The sequence below is a fragment of the Diaporthe amygdali genome (assembly GCF_026229845.1).
Source record: "Diaporthe amygdali strain CAA958 chromosome Unknown NODE_2_length_3802984_cov_64_841326, whole genome shotgun sequence".
NCBI classification, from domain to species: Eukaryota; Fungi; Ascomycota; class Sordariomycetes; order Diaporthales; family Diaporthaceae; genus Diaporthe; species Diaporthe amygdali.
Window position 1 is genome coordinate 2,440,364 of NW_026517022.1, and position 18,620 is coordinate 2,458,983.

At 51.7% G+C, this 18,620-nt stretch overlaps 8 protein-coding genes across 8 annotated transcripts; 4 read left to right on the forward strand and 4 right to left on the reverse strand.

Moving 5' to 3' along the window:
* Positions 1 to 735: 735 nt before the first annotated feature.
* On the forward strand, positions 736 to 1,876 carry J7T55_012082 (uncharacterized protein; the record flags this gene model as incomplete). The annotated part of the gene is made up of 2 exons (XM_053136934.1): positions 736 to 782; positions 847 to 1,876. The coding sequence occupies 2 exons, from the start codon at positions 736 to 738 to the stop codon at positions 1,874 to 1,876; spliced, it is 1,077 nt and encodes a 358-aa protein (XP_052999886.1).
* Positions 1,877 to 2,126: 250 nt separating this feature from the next.
* On the reverse strand, positions 2,127 to 3,887 carry J7T55_012083 (uncharacterized protein; the record flags this gene model as incomplete). The annotated part of the gene is made up of 4 exons (XM_053136935.1): positions 2,127 to 2,151; positions 2,229 to 2,295; positions 2,651 to 3,486; positions 3,559 to 3,887. The coding sequence occupies 4 exons, from the start codon at positions 3,885 to 3,887 to the stop codon at positions 2,127 to 2,129; spliced, it is 1,257 nt and encodes a 418-aa protein (XP_052999887.1).
* A 1,772-nt stretch (positions 3,888 to 5,659) lies between these two features.
* J7T55_012084 (P-loop containing nucleoside triphosphate hydrolase protein) lies at positions 5,660 to 6,584 on the reverse strand (the record flags this gene model as incomplete). Its single annotated transcript, XM_053136937.1, has 3 exons — positions 5,660 to 5,940; positions 6,003 to 6,368; positions 6,422 to 6,584. 3 exons carry the CDS (start codon positions 6,582 to 6,584, stop codon positions 5,660 to 5,662), a joined length of 810 nt encoding a protein of 269 aa, XP_052999888.1.
* Positions 6,585 to 7,118: 534 nt separating this feature from the next.
* Positions 7,119 to 8,383, forward strand: J7T55_012085 (uncharacterized protein; the record flags this gene model as incomplete). Its single annotated transcript, XM_053136938.1, has 5 exons — positions 7,119 to 7,150; positions 7,227 to 7,303; positions 7,515 to 7,598; positions 7,659 to 7,694; positions 7,758 to 8,383. The coding sequence occupies 5 exons, from the start codon at positions 7,119 to 7,121 to the stop codon at positions 8,381 to 8,383; spliced, it is 855 nt and encodes a 284-aa protein (XP_052999889.1).
* A 540-nt stretch (positions 8,384 to 8,923) lies between these two features.
* Positions 8,924 to 10,477, reverse strand: J7T55_012086 (cat eye syndrome critical region protein 5 precursor; the record flags this gene model as incomplete). Its single annotated transcript, XM_053136939.1, has 2 exons — positions 8,924 to 9,857; positions 9,930 to 10,477. 2 exons carry the CDS (start codon positions 10,475 to 10,477, stop codon positions 8,924 to 8,926), a joined length of 1,482 nt encoding a protein of 493 aa, XP_052999890.1.
* A 2,023-nt stretch (positions 10,478 to 12,500) lies between these two features.
* Positions 12,501 to 13,484, forward strand: J7T55_012087 (glycerol dehydrogenase; the record flags this gene model as incomplete). Its single annotated transcript, XM_053136940.1, has 1 exon — positions 12,501 to 13,484. The coding sequence occupies one exon, from the start codon at positions 12,501 to 12,503 to the stop codon at positions 13,482 to 13,484; it is 984 nt and encodes a 327-aa protein (XP_052999891.1).
* A 1,083-nt stretch (positions 13,485 to 14,567) lies between these two features.
* J7T55_012088 (uncharacterized protein) lies at positions 14,568 to 15,388 on the forward strand (the record flags this gene model as incomplete). Its single annotated transcript, XM_053136941.1, has 2 exons — positions 14,568 to 14,922; positions 14,988 to 15,388. The coding sequence occupies 2 exons, from the start codon at positions 14,568 to 14,570 to the stop codon at positions 15,386 to 15,388; spliced, it is 756 nt and encodes a 251-aa protein (XP_052999892.1).
* Positions 15,389 to 16,011: 623 nt separating this feature from the next.
* On the reverse strand, positions 16,012 to 17,091 carry J7T55_012089 (uncharacterized protein; the record flags this gene model as incomplete). Its single annotated transcript, XM_053136942.1, has 1 exon — positions 16,012 to 17,091. The coding sequence occupies one exon, from the start codon at positions 17,089 to 17,091 to the stop codon at positions 16,012 to 16,014; it is 1,080 nt and encodes a 359-aa protein (XP_052999893.1).
* Positions 17,092 to 18,620: the final 1,529 nt, after the last annotated feature.

Here is an 18,620-nt window from a genome sequence, read left to right on the forward strand (position 1 = left end):
GTTCTAGATATAGGAAGTTTGAAAACACCGTGCAACGTCCGTGTCATTTTTCCATTCCTTGCAGATACTTTTCGTTCCTTCACTCGGTCATCCGACAACGATATTGCCCATGCCTTTTGTCGTCCTCAGTTCGTTGAAACCCAAGTGCCCTACGGTCTCACTCAAGCCTGTCGTGACTCCATGGAGCTCAACGCTGCAAAAAGTCTTGTTGTAATCATATATGAGCAACTATCGAACCGGAACACAAGCCCAGTCCCGACCTATGCATTAGCTCCTGACCTGGCGCAGCCATCAAAATCGAAGCGGTGAAAAGGAGTGGATGGATGAAAAGTCCGTTTCTTAGCGAACATGAACGACCTGAATTGCACCGGGCCAAACTTTGGCGTGCCTGATACTGTTCCAACGCGAGCTCTGATGTGCCTGAAAGACAGCAGCTTGTTCCTTCCAATCGTCAGCCCTCGAGCCCATACCAGTGGTGCAGGGCAGGAGCATTCCTGGATTGCCTAGAGCACACAAGAGGAGCTGGCAGCCACTTCCAGGGACCAGGTAATCTGATCAACAATCTCTTTTACAGAAACCTGTCTGCAGCAGCCTTTGAATTCTCATGGTCCAGAGCTCTGTGCTTCCATCCAGTACTAAATTCACACGCATATCACTTGAAACGCTCCTTTACGTCGCTTTTCTTTTTTTTTTTCTTCTTTTTTTTTTGTTTTTGGATCCTTCGGATCGGACGTCATGTCTTCGCAAGATGTCCAATCACCCAGCGGCTCAGGACGCCACGAGTAAGTTTGCTTCGCATGCTTGGTAAAAACGAGGGTTTTGCAATCACTCATAGCTTTTGGACAGGTCGCAAGAGCCCACCCCCTTCCCGTATGAAGTAGGCAGTTCGATTCAGTTGGAAGTTCAGTCGCAGGGTTCCTTGCCAGGCTTCGATTTACCCCCTGGCATGGTCTTCACCGCAACTGTCGTGAAGGTGTTTGATTACACCAGTATGCCAGTGTTACTTGTCCGCTTCGAGGCACCCAAGGGCCGTCGACAAGAAGCTGTCCTCAAAATCTACGATCGCCGCTTCAGCAAGACAATTCGCCGAATGGAGAACAAAGATATTCCCCATACACCAGCCGCCGAGGCTTCATTCCAGTCGTTCGTACGTTCGGGAGAAGCGATAAGATTTTGGAAAGAACGCCTTGACGGGCGGGAATACGACAGTAGATCGCTAGCGACGGCCGTGTTTTACTTGTGCTCCAAGAACTTCGCAGGTCACGGCCCGGCGAGATGCGAGAATGCCTTCGAGTACGCAACCCTAGAATACTTCTGCTCTGAGCTGAGAGCATACAACAGGCTCATCAAGGATCAAGGCTTGACCATACCCCGGCCTTACGCCACGGTCACAGTGTTGGACTCTACGGGTGATACGCCGAATAAGCCGAACATGAAAAACATTCTAATTATTCGAGGCCTCATGATGCAATACATACCTGGTTACTCCCTTTTCGAGCTGCCAACCTCGATATGGGCCCCTACCGATCCCAAAGAATGCGAAAAGGTCGTACAGCTCGCAGTGGACGCGGCTCATAATGCAAACATGCGTGGGGTCATAATCAAGAACTTCAATTCACGGAGCGTGATTGTGGACGGCGACACGCAACGCCCGTTCTTGACTGGTTTCACACAATGCTGCTTCAATGAAGACCAGGAAAAAGAACATAAGGAAGGCCGCAAGTTTAATGGCCAGTATCTTCGGAAGGTATGGGATGCCGACAATCCTGGAAAGCTTGGTTCAGTCATGAAGGCGCGAATCGAGGAGCTGAAGAACGTCAAGCTGGATGTACGGTGGCCGGAGTGGCATGACTTGAAATTCAAATACCCAAGATGAAGGAGATTAAAGTGGGCAGCGGCAGCATCCTCCACTTGAGCAGCTTGTTCTTTATTACATGGCTACTGGGTATCTGGTTTCGTATGGTTTGTAGCAGCGGTATGCCCTCGGGCATCATCTCTTAGACAGCGTCAGTATACAGCTCATGAAGGGTTTAATTCTTTGTCGACTTGTGAAAACCATGTCACAGTCGTTGAAAATGTTAGTGTGACAATCGATCTGTGTTCTGTATTTGTTGGAATGCAGTAAGTCAGGTGACTAGAGGTTGTTGGAAACTGTTTATAGTGTCAGGTCCGGAGGTTCAGATCTGGAACTCATCAAGTAGGAATAATCTTGTAACGGTATAACATACGTCAAACCATGAAATTGTGCCTCTCGAATGGTCTTCAAACAGATGCGGATCACCTTTGGTACCATCACTATCACAAGTACCAAATATGAAATTAAAACATGGCTACATGCACATGAATACAAGAAGCTCGACAGAACCAAGTCGAGCAAGCAAGAGAAAACAGAAACTTGAAGAACAGGACACCGAAGTTCCAAGCCAATGCCTATTGAAGAAGTTCTACCTCATTTTGAAAATCCCAAGAAACTTCCCCCCATTTTTTCCTTTGTCATGGCTGCCACTATCCTTGTCTTTAGAGCTTTGTCCGTTGGAGTGTGATTTCTGGTAATTTGAGGGACCGGGATAGTTTTGATGCGTATATGTACCGACATACTCTGAAACACCTTGTGTATGGTTTATCCTGCTGTGACTATATTCTGACCCACTGTATGAACCAAATTGACCATCGTCAGCGGTGTTGACTGGGACTTGACGTGGTCGTCCTGCTATGTGACCTGCACCCCAAGTCTGCGTGTTGACGGCTGTTGCACCTGAGCCTCCATGTTTTGTTGCCAAATTTGAGCTTTGTTGCTTTCTTATCCTTCTGCTGGGGCCTTTGGTCTCGCCACGGCTGCGGATGGGCAGGTTGATGCGGGTAGCAATCGGGTCGGTAGTGTTTGGATGAGTCGAATTTGATGCTGTGTACGTCGCACTCGTGGCCAGATTGCTATGACCTTCAGCATGCTGGTGCCTGGATCTACCTCGATCCTCGGAATGGGCCCTAGCATGTAGACCTAGGGCTGCTGCGTGTCTTTGGTACTCATCCGCAGCATGTAAGTTCTGATAGCTCTTTGCGGAGGAAAGTTTGGTGTTCTTGTTCTCTATGACAGGCGCATGTCGGTTGTTCGTCCTCCCTCTCCCAAACGACTGCTGTGGCTCAATTTCGAGATAAGAAGTGTTGTTATTCCTCAGACCTTGGGGACCGTGTTTTTTAGATTTATTATACTTCTCGTCTTCCGCCACGCGTCGCTTGTACGCTTGCACATATGTAGGAAAGCAATCCGGCCGTACTTTTAATGGGTCTCCGGACGATTCACCGAGGCTGTTCCTATATGCAAACAGAAGAAACCCAAGCAGAGCTCGCCGGAACTTCCTGTTGTCGGTGACCTCAGTGATGTATGCGTAAGAAACCTTGTCGTTAAGGCCAACACCTCGGCACTGTGGAAGTACCAAAAGAACAAGAGCATTCCAGTCGAACAGCGCCACAAAACGAGCTCCAAATCTGTGTTGATAGTGCACTGATTGCTGTAGCAAAAACCGAGTGTTCTCTACACCCCGTCGGTCTTCCGCGAACCTGTGCTCGGCACTCGACATCCACAAGGCGAACTGTTTTGGATCCTTGGGAACTCCATTCTCGAACTCACCACGAGCGCAGCGTCTCGAGACAGCTCCGAGCCTCTTATATTCCAGGATCGCATATGCGTGGTCGCGATGGAAGTAGCCTTTATCAGCACGAGACGTTGTTCCCAGCGTCACCTCACTCCTTATATCACATGCTGGAGAGTGATTCTGAGCCGCATGCAGAGCAATGTGAACTGGGTTATTGAGATAGATGGTCGATCCACACACCACATCACCCTCGGACTCCATTCTCATGTTTGACTCCCAAGGCGCAAGGCGCATAGTCTTCTGATCGAGTCTTGATCTATATTGGTGTAATGCAGCGTCTGCGATCGACAACCATTTCGACTCTGATGTTTTGAGAAGAAAGTTTGGAGGCTCGTACTTTCTGGTACTGTTGGAAGGGAGCGAAACATGTACGTTCCCATCCGCACCCCCAGGGACTTTTCGTCCAGATCCTACGTGATCCGGGTCTACCGCAGCTCCAAAAGATTCGTATATAGTTGGCATGATGCTTCTAGACCCGTGTCAGCACTGGCAATACTGCCTCCAATTCCGTGACCTTCGAATTTGGTGGAGCAGTGTCTTACGGTCCTTCTTAGACCGTATGTGAACTAGTCAATTTGACTGATTTGATAGAGACGGAACCAACGTACCGTCGTAAATAACAAGACTATACTGTAAAGTCTATGCTAATACTGCAATAGGCGCTGAGGGTACTACGCCCTAGCTTGAAGCTCAGATAATACGCAAAGGAACGCGAATAAGTTTCAACAGCCAGTATGCATGATTGAATGAGCGCAATAAGCGAGCACGTAGAAAAGTCTAATGCGTTAGGAATGGTAGAAACTATCCTGCGAAGCCCGCTACGTACCGCGATTGAGTTTACCAGAGCTACTGATTTGATTAAGGATTACGGTAAACTTGGGGGTAAGTTCAGGTTTATCCCGAGTCGGTCAACACGTTGCCCAAGCCCCAAGTTGGTAAGCCGCCAGATACGAAACTCTGTTTGTTTAAGGCGCCTTCTTCAGCTTCTTCTTCATGTGGTTCGAGATGGCCAGGACAGCCTCGAAGAGGCCCAAATAGCTAGCCGAGGCATGTCGCAGACCAGGAATAGAAAGAGGCTAACAGTAGTCTTCGAAAAACATTGCCGCTTCAACAGCAAGAAAAACACGGTCTTATCACAATGACGGAAATGTGGGCGACCTACATGGCCGTCTCGTTTGACTAATGATTAGCGATGCGGCCGTGAGGCCAAGTGCATGTTAGAATGCGGTTACACCGCCCCCTTGAACGCCGTTTAGAGCTGAATCGCATGTCCGCTCAAGAATACCTTCGTCCCGAGAGGCTGTTGCTGAACATTGAAGAACACCTAAACCTAACCCATTCAGAAGTCGTCCTCGAAGTCAAGGCGTCAGTATCGGTTCAAATAAGAGCAAGTCAACTGGGTGTGAATGAATTCGATTAAGCCTGAAGACTTCAGGTTCAGAGGGCCGGATAATTGGCCAAAATCACCCACGCAGACGAAACATCTGGGGAGTCAGCTTACGCCGAGGAAAGGCTCCACGCGGAACCAACGAACACACTGTGAAGAAATCACATCGACAGGGGGCTTTTGGAGCTAGGGCCACGCAAGTATTGACCGTAAATGGTGAAGATATTATTTCTGGATACTTCTGCCTGATTGCCCCCCGCCATCGGTTCTCAAGCTGGTGACGTGTGCCATGTGTTATTTCATGTTGGTGTTTTAGCGTTGACCCTAGGGCTGAAAGCCATTTCGGCGCTTGCAACACATGTTTGTGCGGCGATGGTTGCTTGGTATGACGACGCATTTGCAATAGCTGAGGCTGATTTTCCAGTCAGTATGCGTCAGTCAACTCTCTCTCTTATCCAGACAACATCTTAAAAAAAATTCACGATGGCTTTACTATGACTGAATAAGGGAGCATTATCAGGGCGAGTCGCGAACAATAGGCTCGAAGATGCAGGTTGAGAAGCCTGTTTCATTACGTACCTCCTAGACCAGGGACTACACGTTTATGAAATGACCGATTTCATAAGCCCAGATCCTGTGACTTCAAGAATCGCGCTGCCGTGCGAGTGCCAACTACTGTCGCGCCAATGATCCCCAGCCATACCAATATGCACCTGGCAAAAATGCCCTTGGCAACCTTCTCAGCTTCCTCAGCGTCGTTCAGTCGTGGAAAAGGCTCTATCGGAACCGGCTTGTCCAAGAACTTGCATAACGGCTGCCATCCCTCGTTAAGGTTCATAATCAAAAGTCGCTCGGGCGGGACGACTCGCTTAACCATTTCATTGTGGACTTCAATGAGATCTAATCCATCAAAATCATTAGCTCCGACCGAATCATCTACTTGGGTAGAGAGCGGAATTTACCTGGACTCAGGGGAGTGCCTGGTCCGCGGGCTTTCCCCATCTCCCTCAAAGCGATCCTCTGCCAGTGCGCAGCAATGCTTGGGAACCACCGCAGCCCAGGCATCGGAGCCGTGAGGATCGGGAGGTACCACGGAAATGCGTACTTTAGATTGCCACCGATGCTCGTCCACCATCTAGCCGGGTCCCGCGTGACGAGCACCACCTTCGCCTCTGGGTACAACTCAACCAGCTCGGGGATGAAGTCGAAGTTGGGCGTGTCGGTCACGCCGACGAAGCCCGTCGTCAATTCTCGCAGGAGCTTCATTGTTTTCTCCTTGTCGCCGGCCTCCCTTGCCTCGTATGCGCGGACCCAATTCTTGGCGAACGCTGCACCTCATCAGTTTTGTCTGCTAAGCGGCAACGGGTCCCGTTGCGCTCACCGTCTTCTCTCCATAGAATATGAGTGCCTCCGTGCATTACAGGTCCTTGCAGGACTTTCTCCAGCGCGAGTTGCATCGACGTCGTTCCCGTCCTCGAGTATCCGGCGCCAATGACCTGCAGCTGTGTCGCGGCATCGCCTGGTTTGGACGGAACGCCGCCCATCTTGTTCGGCTCTGTCGGCGCTTTTGCTCAAGAGCAGGTCTGAGATGCTGACTTGACGTTGATAGCGGTCAAAGAAACAAGGGGTATTGCCTTGTTTCTCACAACATCTGCATTAAGAACAAACGCGCACGTTTTGTTTCGCGGTACCAGAGGTCTTCAAATAGGGGTGACACAAATCGCGTGTTTGGACAGGCGCGGGAAAAGTTCAGGCTTGAGAGTGGATCTCATGTATGTTGGTCACACAAGGAGTTAGCCCATGCAAGTCTGGGTTCTTGGGAACCGGACAAGAAAATGTGATAGATTTGTTGTTGGTGGGCCGCCTCGGCGGACTCTAAAACACCGAATTCGCCCCTTTCTAGTCCGTAATCACATGCACAGGAAATAAGACGAACAGTAATAACAGCAACCATTTGAATATCTTGACATCGAAGGCGGGCAGAACTGGTACCATATCTCACACCTCATCTCATTCGCACCCAGTCAGATAAAGCGAGAGCGATGCCAGAAAGTATTCTCAGCAACGATCTAACTTTCATGCCCGACGAAACTGGGGCTGACGAGGTGAAGTATGCTAATAGCTGGAAGCAAGGTCCACTTCCCATCTCATGAAGCTGTTTTGCTGACTTCGCGTTGGGTTTGGAGAAAGGATGAGGCAGTCCCCGATCTGTATTCTTATGTCGGGACAGATGGCCGGACATATCAGGGCTACATGCCAGGAGGTGGGTCAACTTCCTAAATAACAGATCTGTGCTGACGAGTGTTAGAATATTTACTACCAAATGATGGTGTAAGTCCCATGCATACGTTCTATCGGATATATAGGCTGAAATTTTGCACGCAAGGCCGAACAAGACCGGCTGGGTGAGTACTTGTGGCCTTGTGCGATCTTGCCGCTGCAGCCGAATTAACATTAACGAATTGGTTGCGCAGACTTCTCTCATGAGATCTACCGGCTCATACTCGACAACAAACTGGCTGATGCCCCAATTCGATCTCCAGAATACGCTCTTGACAGTGAGTCCGAATTGCACCCAGAGCCGTGTTCGAGATTCTATTGGCTAAGATGTGGAGCAGTCGGAACAGGAACAGGTATCTGGGCCCTGCAATTCGGTATGTGACCGCAAAGCTTCAGCATCGATAGCTTCGATTCCCGTGACTGAGGTGACGATACAGCCGAAGACAACCCGACATGTCAGGTCATCGGAACAGATTTGAGTTCCATCCAGCCATTGTCTTGGATGCCAAACTGCCAATTCGTACAGGAGAATTCGGAGCTGCAGGACTGGGTGTTCCCTTACAAGTTCGACTACATCCACTTGCGGGGGACTATAGCGTGTTTTAATGACGTGACAACAATAATGCGCAAGGCGTTCGACGGCCTCGCGCTGGGCGGCTGGATCGAGTTTCAAGACGCCTGCTTTGAGATAAGTGGAGTTGAGTGCGGCAGCCTGCATGGAACGGCGATGGAGCGCTGGAGCCGACTCGTGCCTAAAGGAGCGGCAGCTCTGGGCCGTGACCTTGCAAAAGCTAAGCTGTACAAGGTGCAGTTGGAAGAGGCTGGGTTTATAGATGTCCACGAGCGGGTCATCCACGTTCCTGGTGGACCCTGGCCTTCAGGGGATAAAGCAAAGCTTATCGGCGTCTATACGGCCAATGCGTTCCACACGGGCGTGGTGGACAGCTTCAAGAACTTTCTTCTTGCTGCGGGAGAGATGTCCTCGGTCGAAGTAGACAGTCTGACTACTCAGGTCAAGAATGACATCCGAGATGCGAATATCAGGTGGTACATTCCAATGTGAGTATGAGATTTCGCGATGACAAAAAGAGCTATGTGAACTAATGAATTTGCAGGTACGTTGTATATGCAAGAAAGCCATATAATGGGGAAGCGAAGAACAACTGAGTGGCTTCGGGATAAAAAGGAGAATTCTTTGCGTGAAGGTTATTAAAATTTGGGTTGACCGGCATAGCAGAGTAAGCGGTCATGCGGATACATAGTCAGATTGGACCGAAAGGACGTGGAGAATCGAAATGGGGCTATAAATTGCGAATAATTGACAGTCACACCAACAAGTGAAGTGCACATCAAAACGTGGACGGAGAGTTGTAATGCTTTAAAGTGGCGCTCAGCTGCCGGTATCATCAATTCTAAGGCTAGATCTATTCTAGGCCATAAGTCTATTGTCATGAATCTTGGTGCTTCACATGCCGAGACGTATCTCGGATGGTCACCCTAGATGTGCCCATCACATCGTAAACCCCTAAAACGCCAGTAACCCAGTCTATATGAGATGGAAGGAAAAAGAATAAGAAACGCTGCTAGCAATGCATAGCTGAGTCTAGACGACGACGGCGTGCGACTCGTCAGAGTGCAGGGGGTTGATGCTCTCGTCGAAGCTCATCTTGAAGTCCTGGCCGAGCTGCTTGCGCAGGGCGGTTTGGACGGCCTCGAGGACGTTGGGGAAGACGCCAAAGTTGGCCGGGTTGTTCTCGTCGTTGTCGCCGCCCTGGAAGACACCGGTGCGCACCAGACAGGTGTTCCAGCCGTACATGTTGCCGCCGATAATGTCCGAGGCCGGGTTGTCACCGACCATGTAGATGTTCTCGGGCAACCTCTCCTCGCCGTGCAGCTCGTCCATCCAGCTCGCCATGACCTCGTCTGCGTACTTGTACGTGGCCAGCTCGGGCTTGCCGTACACGACACGCTCCAGGTCGACGCCGGTCAGGGCCTTGTACATGGCCTCGAGGCCAATGCGGAACGCGCCTTGAGACATGCGAGGGGTGGGGTGCTCCGTGGGGCACAGCAAATCACCCTGGGAGAAGTAGATGGGGATACGCTGGGAGACGGGGTCCTTGGCCCGGGTGTGGAGACGGCCGTTCTCGGACTGCAGCAGGTCCATGATGATCTGCATGTCAGTCGCGTAGTCGCGGCTATCACTGAAAACGAGGATGGCCTCGATGTTGATCTTGGAGAAGTCACGGGGCCGAGAGGTGGCCCGCTCGGCATCGGTGAAGACCCGGTAGGGGGCGATGGTAGGGTCCCAGGCAACAATATCGTTGGGCACGACGATGTCCTTGAAGCCATACTGCTCAGCGACCTCGCGGCACTTGTAGCCCTCACCACCCACGACGATCACGGTCTTGTAGTACTCGGACAGGGCGGACATGGGTGTGTGAGACTGGATGAATTGGTCGGTGTGGACGGGCTGGCCGAGGATCTTGGTGAGCTGCTCGCAACGGGCCAGCTCGGGCTTGCCAGAACCGTTTGTGAGGCTGCCGTGATGTTAGTAGCTGTGCTAAGACCTTTCGAGGCGCTCGGTGAACGCATCAAGTGCTATTACTTACAAGATGTGAGGGATCTTGATGCCAAGCTCGTTCTCGCCGTTGAGGATCTCCAGAGCCTTGCGGCCCTCGGGGATCAGACGGTCACCGTGGACCAGAACACCGTCGATGTCAAAGGCAAAGGCCATGTTCTTGGCCTTCTTGACCTTCTCGGTCTCGATGGTCTGAACCTGGGATGCCAGCAGAGCACGAGTAGGCTGGATTGGTGGCATGCCAGGCCGGGTGGGCCGGCCGGTGACAGGATCACGGTCTGGGTAGTGCACAGAGGACAGACGAGACTGGCGGGACTGCCTCCTGGGAATGGGCAGAGAGGCGCCGAAGGAGTTGCGAGATCCTCGCCTGTCCTTCATGGAGGGCACAACGCTGAGGTTGTGCATGTACTTTGCGGCCTCAGAGACGGAGGAACGCGAAGCTGGCACCTCGATTGGTCCAGTGCCATCGTCATCAGGGATGGGGATGGTCTGCTGGGACTTGCCCTCGGCCTTGTGGCCGTTCTGGACGCCATTCTGGGTGCCGTTGGTGACGGGCTCGGAGTCCTGAATGGCAGACATGTTGGAAGCTGTGAAAGGAGGGAGGGTGGGGGTATCAAAAAAGGAGGATAGTTCTTGATGTTGGCGTTTTAGTGTCTTGCTTCCGGAGCTTCTGTCACAACAACAAGCAGAAAGATAAGAGAGATCAGGCAGGTTCCACGAGTGTGAAGCTCTCCTCGCTCTCCTGGGAGTGGGTTCCTCTTGTGCTTATATGCTCTGCTAGGAGCCTGCTGCTCCCGATACCCGACTCTGCAAGACGGCCAACTTTGGCAAAAGCTATCTGCTCGCATTGCAATATACTGTGCGTGCCCAAGCTTATCCCGGCAGGGGTCTTCGGTTCGCGTCTCGCGAAGGAGAAGCTGTTGAGATGATCTCATTCATGCCTGCGGTTGTACAGTACTATGTACAGTCTACCTCTAGCCCGGCGCCTGAGAGCGGGTTTCGACAGCGGGACAAAGGGAAGGTCTGATGTCGAAGGTACCTGGCGTAAGCTCTACGCATGTATCTCACGTCTCTAACAGCCATGTGTCTGCGAGAAGACATGAATACTGGAGACAGTCCAGTCCCTGGATACCACCGTAAGGATCCCGGTTGAGGAAGAATGGATACCCTGACTCGAAGAGGACGTCATCGCGCCACAATTATCGCGATAAATTCCCGCGTCGTGAAGTATCCACAGATTAGGATAGGATAGGATATAGCACGGGTTGGAATAGGCAACAGAGAGCGCGTACTGTGTAGCTGTCAAGCTGAGACAGACAAAGACAGCGGGAAGAATCCGCGGCGAAACGCCTTATCAGGCTTCGTGCGACGCGTTGCGGCAAGCTCAGGGAAAGAAATTGTAAAGAACCTTCCAAAGCTTATCTAGGGGATCGACCCGAAGTTCGCGGTAGTGGTGGTGGCAAGGCGTGCAAGGCGTGCCAGGCAATTTGACGTGCCTGGATTGTCAGTGCTCCCAAGAGCCGTGCAGAGCCGCTGGCCGTCTTGTCTGTTTTGCTGTAGCTGTGGTTGGCTGGCGGGCTGAGCGTGCCCTGAACCAATGGACCGAGCCAAACCGTTCGAAGCTTTGCCGAGCTTGGATCTTACTACATTAGGGACGTTAGGGGGCATAATTCCTCCAGGGAACACGAACCCGGAAAAGGGCCGTGAGGTCCCACCGAGAACCCTCCGCCTCCTTGCAGCGCTGCGGAGCCGCAGATGGGCTAAGTGATGTCACAAAACCGGGCCTGAAGCGAAATCTCTTCCGATCTGTTCGGCAGGACCCATATTAGTCCCAGATATCTGGCAGTGAGATCCATGATCGTCGCCCCGGCCTGGCTAACCGCTCCCCCAAACTCCTCAGGCGCCGGCCAAGTGCCATAGCTGCCACGACTTTTGTGCCCTGGTCCCGCCGAGACTGCCGAGCCTATCCCTGGGCGATCCCAGAGGGACCAAACGCCCGTCCTTGGTCCATCCTTGCGACACGTTGGACCCTTTCACATGCTCGACGTCGAAGTGACTCAAGCACACACCAAGTGAAACCACCATTTCGTAAGGTGGACCCACGGCAATATCCACTTGGACTCGCCGACCGCCCTGAAAGACGGTGCGAAATCTAGCAAAAATTAGCAGTAACCGCAATAAACCAGCCGCCCGTGGCGACTGGCGAGTCGTACAATGAGAATGACCTTGCACTGTACCGCTGGCGTCCCCCCTCCCCCAAGAATAGACGCATGCTTTTCTGTTGGGGAGGGATGATGCAATCAGACCTCACGTCTGCCTTATCAATGCTGTGCTCTCGTTAGAGTTCCGAAGAAACCTTGGTCGGTGATATTGCGCAGCCAGTTTCTAAGTTGGACATCACATCCCGTCGAACCCTCTCAGACCGACTTTTTGAGCCACGGATCGACGATCCTGCAGAGTGACAGGTTATCAAGGTAAGTCCTCGCTGCCTCCTGTGCGCCTCCTGTGCGCCTGCATGTGACAGCGCATACATACTCACTTTTAGACAGCAACCATTCCTATTCCGCCATCACAGGATAGCAGAACAACAAATCACAGCAAAATGGCACCACAATTCACATTCACCCTGAACAACGGCGTCAAGATGCCCGGCTTGGGCTTCGGCACTTTTGCCAACGAGGGCGCCCAGGGCGAGAGTTACAAGGCTGCAAAGAAGGCCCTTGAGGTCGGCTACCGGCACCTGGACTGCGCCTGGTTCTACCAGAACGAGGCAGAGGTTGGTCAGGCCGTCCGGGACTTCCTCAAGGAGAACTCTCAGGTCAAGCGTGAGGATATCTTCATCTGCACCAAGGTCTGGAACCACCTGCACAGGCCCGAGGACGTCAAGTGGTCCTTCAACGACTCCCTGACGAAGCTCGGCCTGGACTACGTCGACCTGTACCTCGTCCACTGGCCCATCGCCGCAGAGAAGACCGACGACTACCAACCAAAGCTTGGAGCTGACGGAAAGTACATCATCAACAAGGAGCTCACAGAGAACCCAGAGCCGACATGGCGTGCCATGGAGGAGCTCGCTGAGTCCGGCAAGGCCCGCGCCATCGGAGTCTCTAACTGGACCATCGAGGGCCTGAAGAAGCTCTTCACATTCGCCAAGATCAAGCCAACCGTCAACCAGATCGAGATCCATCCCTTCCTGCCCAACGAAGAGCTCGTCAAGTTCTGTCTCGAGAATGACGTCTTGCCAGAGGCGTACTCACCCCTCGGCTCCCAGGATCAGGTCCCCAACACCGGCGAGAAGGTCCGAACCAACAAGACGCTCAATGAGGTCGCCGACCGCAGCAACCACACCCTGGCGCAGGTCCTGCTGGCCTGGGGCCTGAGGAGGGGGTACGCCGTGCTGCCCAAGAGCTCAACGCCCCACCGGATCGAGAGCAACTTCGAGGTGCCCCAGCTATCGGATGCGGACTTCGAGGCCGTCAACAGTGTGGCCAAGGGCCGCCATACGCGCTTCGTGAACATGAAGGATACTTTCGGCTACAACGTCTGGCCCGAAGAATCCCCCGAGAACGGCACCGCCGTCGCCTGAAAAGTCGTTACGCTTATAAAGTGGTACCATCGGGCCATGGCTTGGATGCTCCTGAGGAGGCTTGGAGAATAAAGCAACAAGGAAGTGGATGGAGATACCCAACGACAAGAACGAAAGAACGAGCGAGGTTTGGAATTTTGAAAAACATACAACACTGAATGAGAGATGATAGATCGATCGTGATAGATCGACCATGATAGACCCGACCTGGATAGACCAATAGACCGATTCGCCCTCGATGCTACTTCCAACCTCATTCTCCCGCTGAGTGAATACTATCCGCAGTGTCGTCGCCCCCGCATCCGCTCAACTAGACGGATCTGTGTACACATGTGAAACTCTTTAAGCGCGTCTGACCTACCTTACTTTACCCCAGATCCGCGTGTGTCGCGGATAAGACCGACTGTAACGCAGACCGGGCGCCCGGGCCAACAGCCTGGTGGAGACTGTCATTCTAATATTACTCATTCTTACACTGCATATGGTTTAACAATACTGGCTCTCAGTAGAACAAGCTACTATCTCACCACAACCCTGATCTACAATAGAAAAGCTCGCGACGAGCAAATCGCACTTTCGTGATGCATGGCCGTGATACTTCATCAATCCCCTACCCGACGAACTGAGCCGGATTCATGCCCCACATCCGAGACAGAACAGCACTAAGCTTGGGGTATTTGCCAGGCACATCAAACACCAAACATCCCCTAACCGGGAGCCGTCTGGGGGTTGAAGCTAGTTCCAGGACTACCGGTGATAGTGCCCTTGCCGCCTAACGGTCACCAGACCGCGCGAGCCAACGCCCAGTCCGGGGTCGGTTACAATCAATTGAACATAAGAAGTCATGCCCATCTCTCATGAGGGGTAACGGGAGCAATCAAAAAAGAATTTCCCAGACCGACGTCTCATTTCTTGTCTATCACTACCTGATTGTACTGAACCTGACTCAGCAAATACCACCCTCCGCCCGCGCTGTCGTATGCAATCCCCCTTGCAATCCAAATCACAAGGCATTCAAAAAAAAAATTACTCTTCGCACAGGCCTGCGAAGACTGTTCTCGAAGCAGTAACTATTCGGTGATAATGACGTCGAGCACGACTTTTGTTTTCGTCCCTGGTGCGTGGCACCCGGCGTCCGCGATTGACCCAGTCGCGAAGCCGCTGAGTGCCGCCGGGTACGCGGTGAGGGGCGTCGACCTCCCCAGCGTCGGTGCGGAGCCGCCGCTGGACGGCTTCGGGCCAGATGTCGACGCGATCAGCAAGGTGATCGCGGAGGAGGCGGACAAGGGCCAGGACGTCGTCCTTTTCATGCACAGCTATGGCGGCGTCGTCGGCACGGAGGCGTGCCGCGGCCTGGGGGGGAAGGACAGGGAGGCCGCCGGGAAGAAGGGCGGCGTGATCAGGCTGATCTACTGCACTGCCTTTATGGTGGGCGAGGGTGAGTTCTGGATGACGAGACTTGATGTGCTGACGATGTTTGGCTGACGGATTGCTGCTCTTCAGGAGTGTCTCTGATGGATATGCTCGGTAACCAGCCGTTGCCGTGGTTCATTATCTCGGACAGTGAGACTCGCGTGAAACCCAACACGCCCGAGGAGATTTTCTACAACGATCTCAGTGCCGACGAGGCGAAGAAATCCATCGACACTCTGAAGCATCACAGCTACAAGGCCTTCGCTACCAAGCTCACTTACCCCGCGTATAAGCACATCCCGACGACTTATCATCTCTGCAAGAAGGATAATGCTATCCCGTTGTTTGTGCAGGAGAAGATGGTCGAGGATGGAAGGGCTTTGGGTGTAACTATCGAAACGGAGACATTTGATGCATCCCATTCGCCCTTCCTGAGCCTGCCGAATGAGGTTGTCGCTTCTTGCAGAAAGGCTGCCGGTGAGAGCCAATAGAGTGAAGTGAGTTAGCTTGGGCTGATCGAATCTGGTAATTGCTGTTGCAGGCGTTGTCTACAGTGAGTGTCAGCTCAGGAAGTATTGAATTACTCAAAACGGACGATGTCTGGGCCTCATTACCCCGCAAAAGAAAAGAAATGTCGATGTTAATACACATGCGCATACCAGCTGGGTCTGCTCCTTGGAAATTGATTCTTCGCGTTGCTCGGGTAGTAATGAAAATATCCCAACAACTGTGCCACAAAGCCTCGCTATTCGATGCCATCGTCCGTTGTATCCCTATAGAGAAATTAGTCGTAATCTGCATGTTTGAGCCTGGCTAAGACCGCGGTGTTCAAAGTTTTGCACGTCAAAGTTTATTGTAAGTCTTCACCGTCTGAGCATTTAGTATTGAATCTACGGCCATAAGACGGCCAACTTTTGCGATGAATAAGTGACGAAGAGACATTCACTAAGATGTGCTACGAGTCATCTAATCTATGCTCTAAACCATATAGTCCCAGAAAGTCTTACACGAAGACATGAGAAATCCTGTGTTGGAAACTTGCGATAGCATGGCTGTTCACAAGCAGACCCAATCAGACTCGCAACCCGCGCGGCAATCCTCCATCCCCCTGTAATCAGTTCAAAGGGTGCTTGATCACCAACTTGCCAAACCTTCCCTGGCCAGCAACTTTGTGAAGTTCCACCAACGCATCCTCCCCGCTGCCTTCGAAGACCTCAACCGCCGGTATGCGGAAGCCCTTGCCATAATGAGCCACCGCCCAATTTATTGCGCTCCATGTCCTCTTCCAGTCTTCAACCCGCGCAGGTACAGTAATCTCTTTGCCGTTCGGAAAACGCAGAGACAAATCGTTACGAGTGCAAGCTATGGGCATCCTCAACTGAGGCCTACTCGGATGGAAGACCGTAGAAAGTAAAACCGTCTCTGGCGCCACAATTTGCTCCATCAGCTCGACTGCGTCACTGGATCCTGCCACGTCTATAGCGAAGGATAGTTTGCCGGCCCCAGACTCTTGTATCGCCGCTTGTATCTTGCTACTGACGTCGGGGTCCTTGTAGTCAAAACAGTATGTCGCTCCGAGCTCCTTGAGCAACTCATGTCGACCTGGAGATGCCGTGGCTATAATGGGCGACACACCACTCGCACGGGCTAGTTGAATGAGGCAGATACCAACACCCGTTGACCCACCCCACACCAACAACGAGCCCGCACTACCCGTCCGCGGCCCACTTTCATCAGGGGTCGGTACCTTAAAGAAGCCGTATAGCGCATCAGCTGCTGTACAAGCGACCACAGTAAGCGAGGCAGCCTCCTGTGGCGGGAGGCTCGTAGGCACTTTGTACATCATATCCTCCGGGGCAGCCAATTGGTTCTGGTGTGAGCCGTACCTCTGTGGCCGCCCTAGGCCTGTAGGGGTCATTCCGGCAACCAGGTCGCCGACCGCGAAATTGGCTTTTCCCTGCCCCTCTGGTGGCGATGTAGGGGTTTGGAGTACGCGGCCGCAGAAATCATAGCCCATCACGACGTCCCGCATTCCGAGTTCTGTCCCATGCTTAACATCGGCCGGATTAACACCGGAGTACAGGACTTGGATCAGATATTCGTCGTCTGCCGGAGTGGGCCGCGGAGCATTCCGGATGACTGATGTCTTACAGTCGCTGTCGAAAACTAGGCATGTATTCTGTGGTTGAGACATTCTGAAATCTTGGGACAACTGGTAATATTCTTCAATAAATTGGGAGTATGATCGATGTCACTGTTACAATTGGATTAGGACCTGCTTTAGAAAATGGTCTCCTTTTCAAGTTCGGATTTACAGTAGCTTCGGGTTATCGGGAAGCCCAGTCAATGCGAATCTCTCCGTAAATACCAAGACAGTCGGGAAGTGGAGGTGTCGCCTCCCACTTGCAAATTCCGTGGTCCGACTTGACTTGAGATTGCTTGTTGACGGCATTCTAAAAATTTGGATCTAGTATGACAATCATTCATATCTCACTGATTTATTATATTAAGTTTTTCGGTATATAATCAGACAGTTGCTTTCACTGGTGTCGGGCTCACCTGAACTTTTAATGGGAAGTTGTGGCCAATCGCACCTCACAAATCTCCAACCAGTCTAGTATTCGAGGCATTGAGTAGCTGAAAGAAAGAAAGAAATGATCCAGTTTTGATTTGATTATGGTGATCTATTGCCTAAGCGCTGATGAAATGATCGCATGCAGTTACAGTCCCATGTCGGCAATCTCAAGAATCTCGACTTGCTTGTCTTGCTTGTGGTTAACAAACACACAACAATTTTCATAACAGGGAGGGGGCTTCAAATAGCCGGTATTCCCTCTAGAGGCACCCAGTCACGCAATGAACTTTCAAGTGGATCTCTTATATCCTTTTTCTGCATCTATGTTGAAGGCTTGACCCACATCTTAGCTGACTGAAGTGGGGCCCTGATATCACACACTGTAGACGATGACCTTCACGAAGAATTAGATGTCAGAATTGGAATATTTATGAAAATCCTGAAAAGAATGACTGAAAACATATGCATGAGTCCGTAATTGACAACATTCTGTCAAGCGGTCTAATCTGGCTGGTGATAGAATGGGTTATGTGTGTTGACCGAAAGCTCTGGCTTTCCATGCCACATGTTTCCGATTGGAGAAGGGTTCAGCATTCTTTCTGAGTCATAAAAATATGCAGTACACATTGCGCTTCTTCTGATAGCGTCAGGTTAGAAGTCCACACAGTAAGGCTTTCATGCCAATCGTGAAAAGTCCTGTTCGCCGGACCACATCCCTGAAGTCTGTCACTTGGCTATAACCAAACGTTCCAAATTAGAAGTGTTTCACAGAATATCTTGATACATCGGTAAGAATTTCTTTGCAACTCGATGAGGGACTTGGCGTAAAGTCAACATCAATTCGTTCTGAACCTCCACTCCAATGAAGTGATGGTTTTTGGCGGAGATTTGACGTCAACCCCAGTCAAAGCTTTCCAGCAAGATTATTATACGGGCGACTCCGGGAAAATATTGGCCGTGAGAACCGGGAGTACCTATCTGGTGGAGCTTATGAAGGGACTTGGCTCAGACCGCTTGGATCATCATCGGAGCGGCGCTCGGTTCTCGGCTCTCAACTATGCTCATGCGCGCACACACACACCGAGATGGGACACTGAAAACTTTCGTACCTAGGCAATTCAAAGCAGCTCGTTGGTTTATTGAAGAAC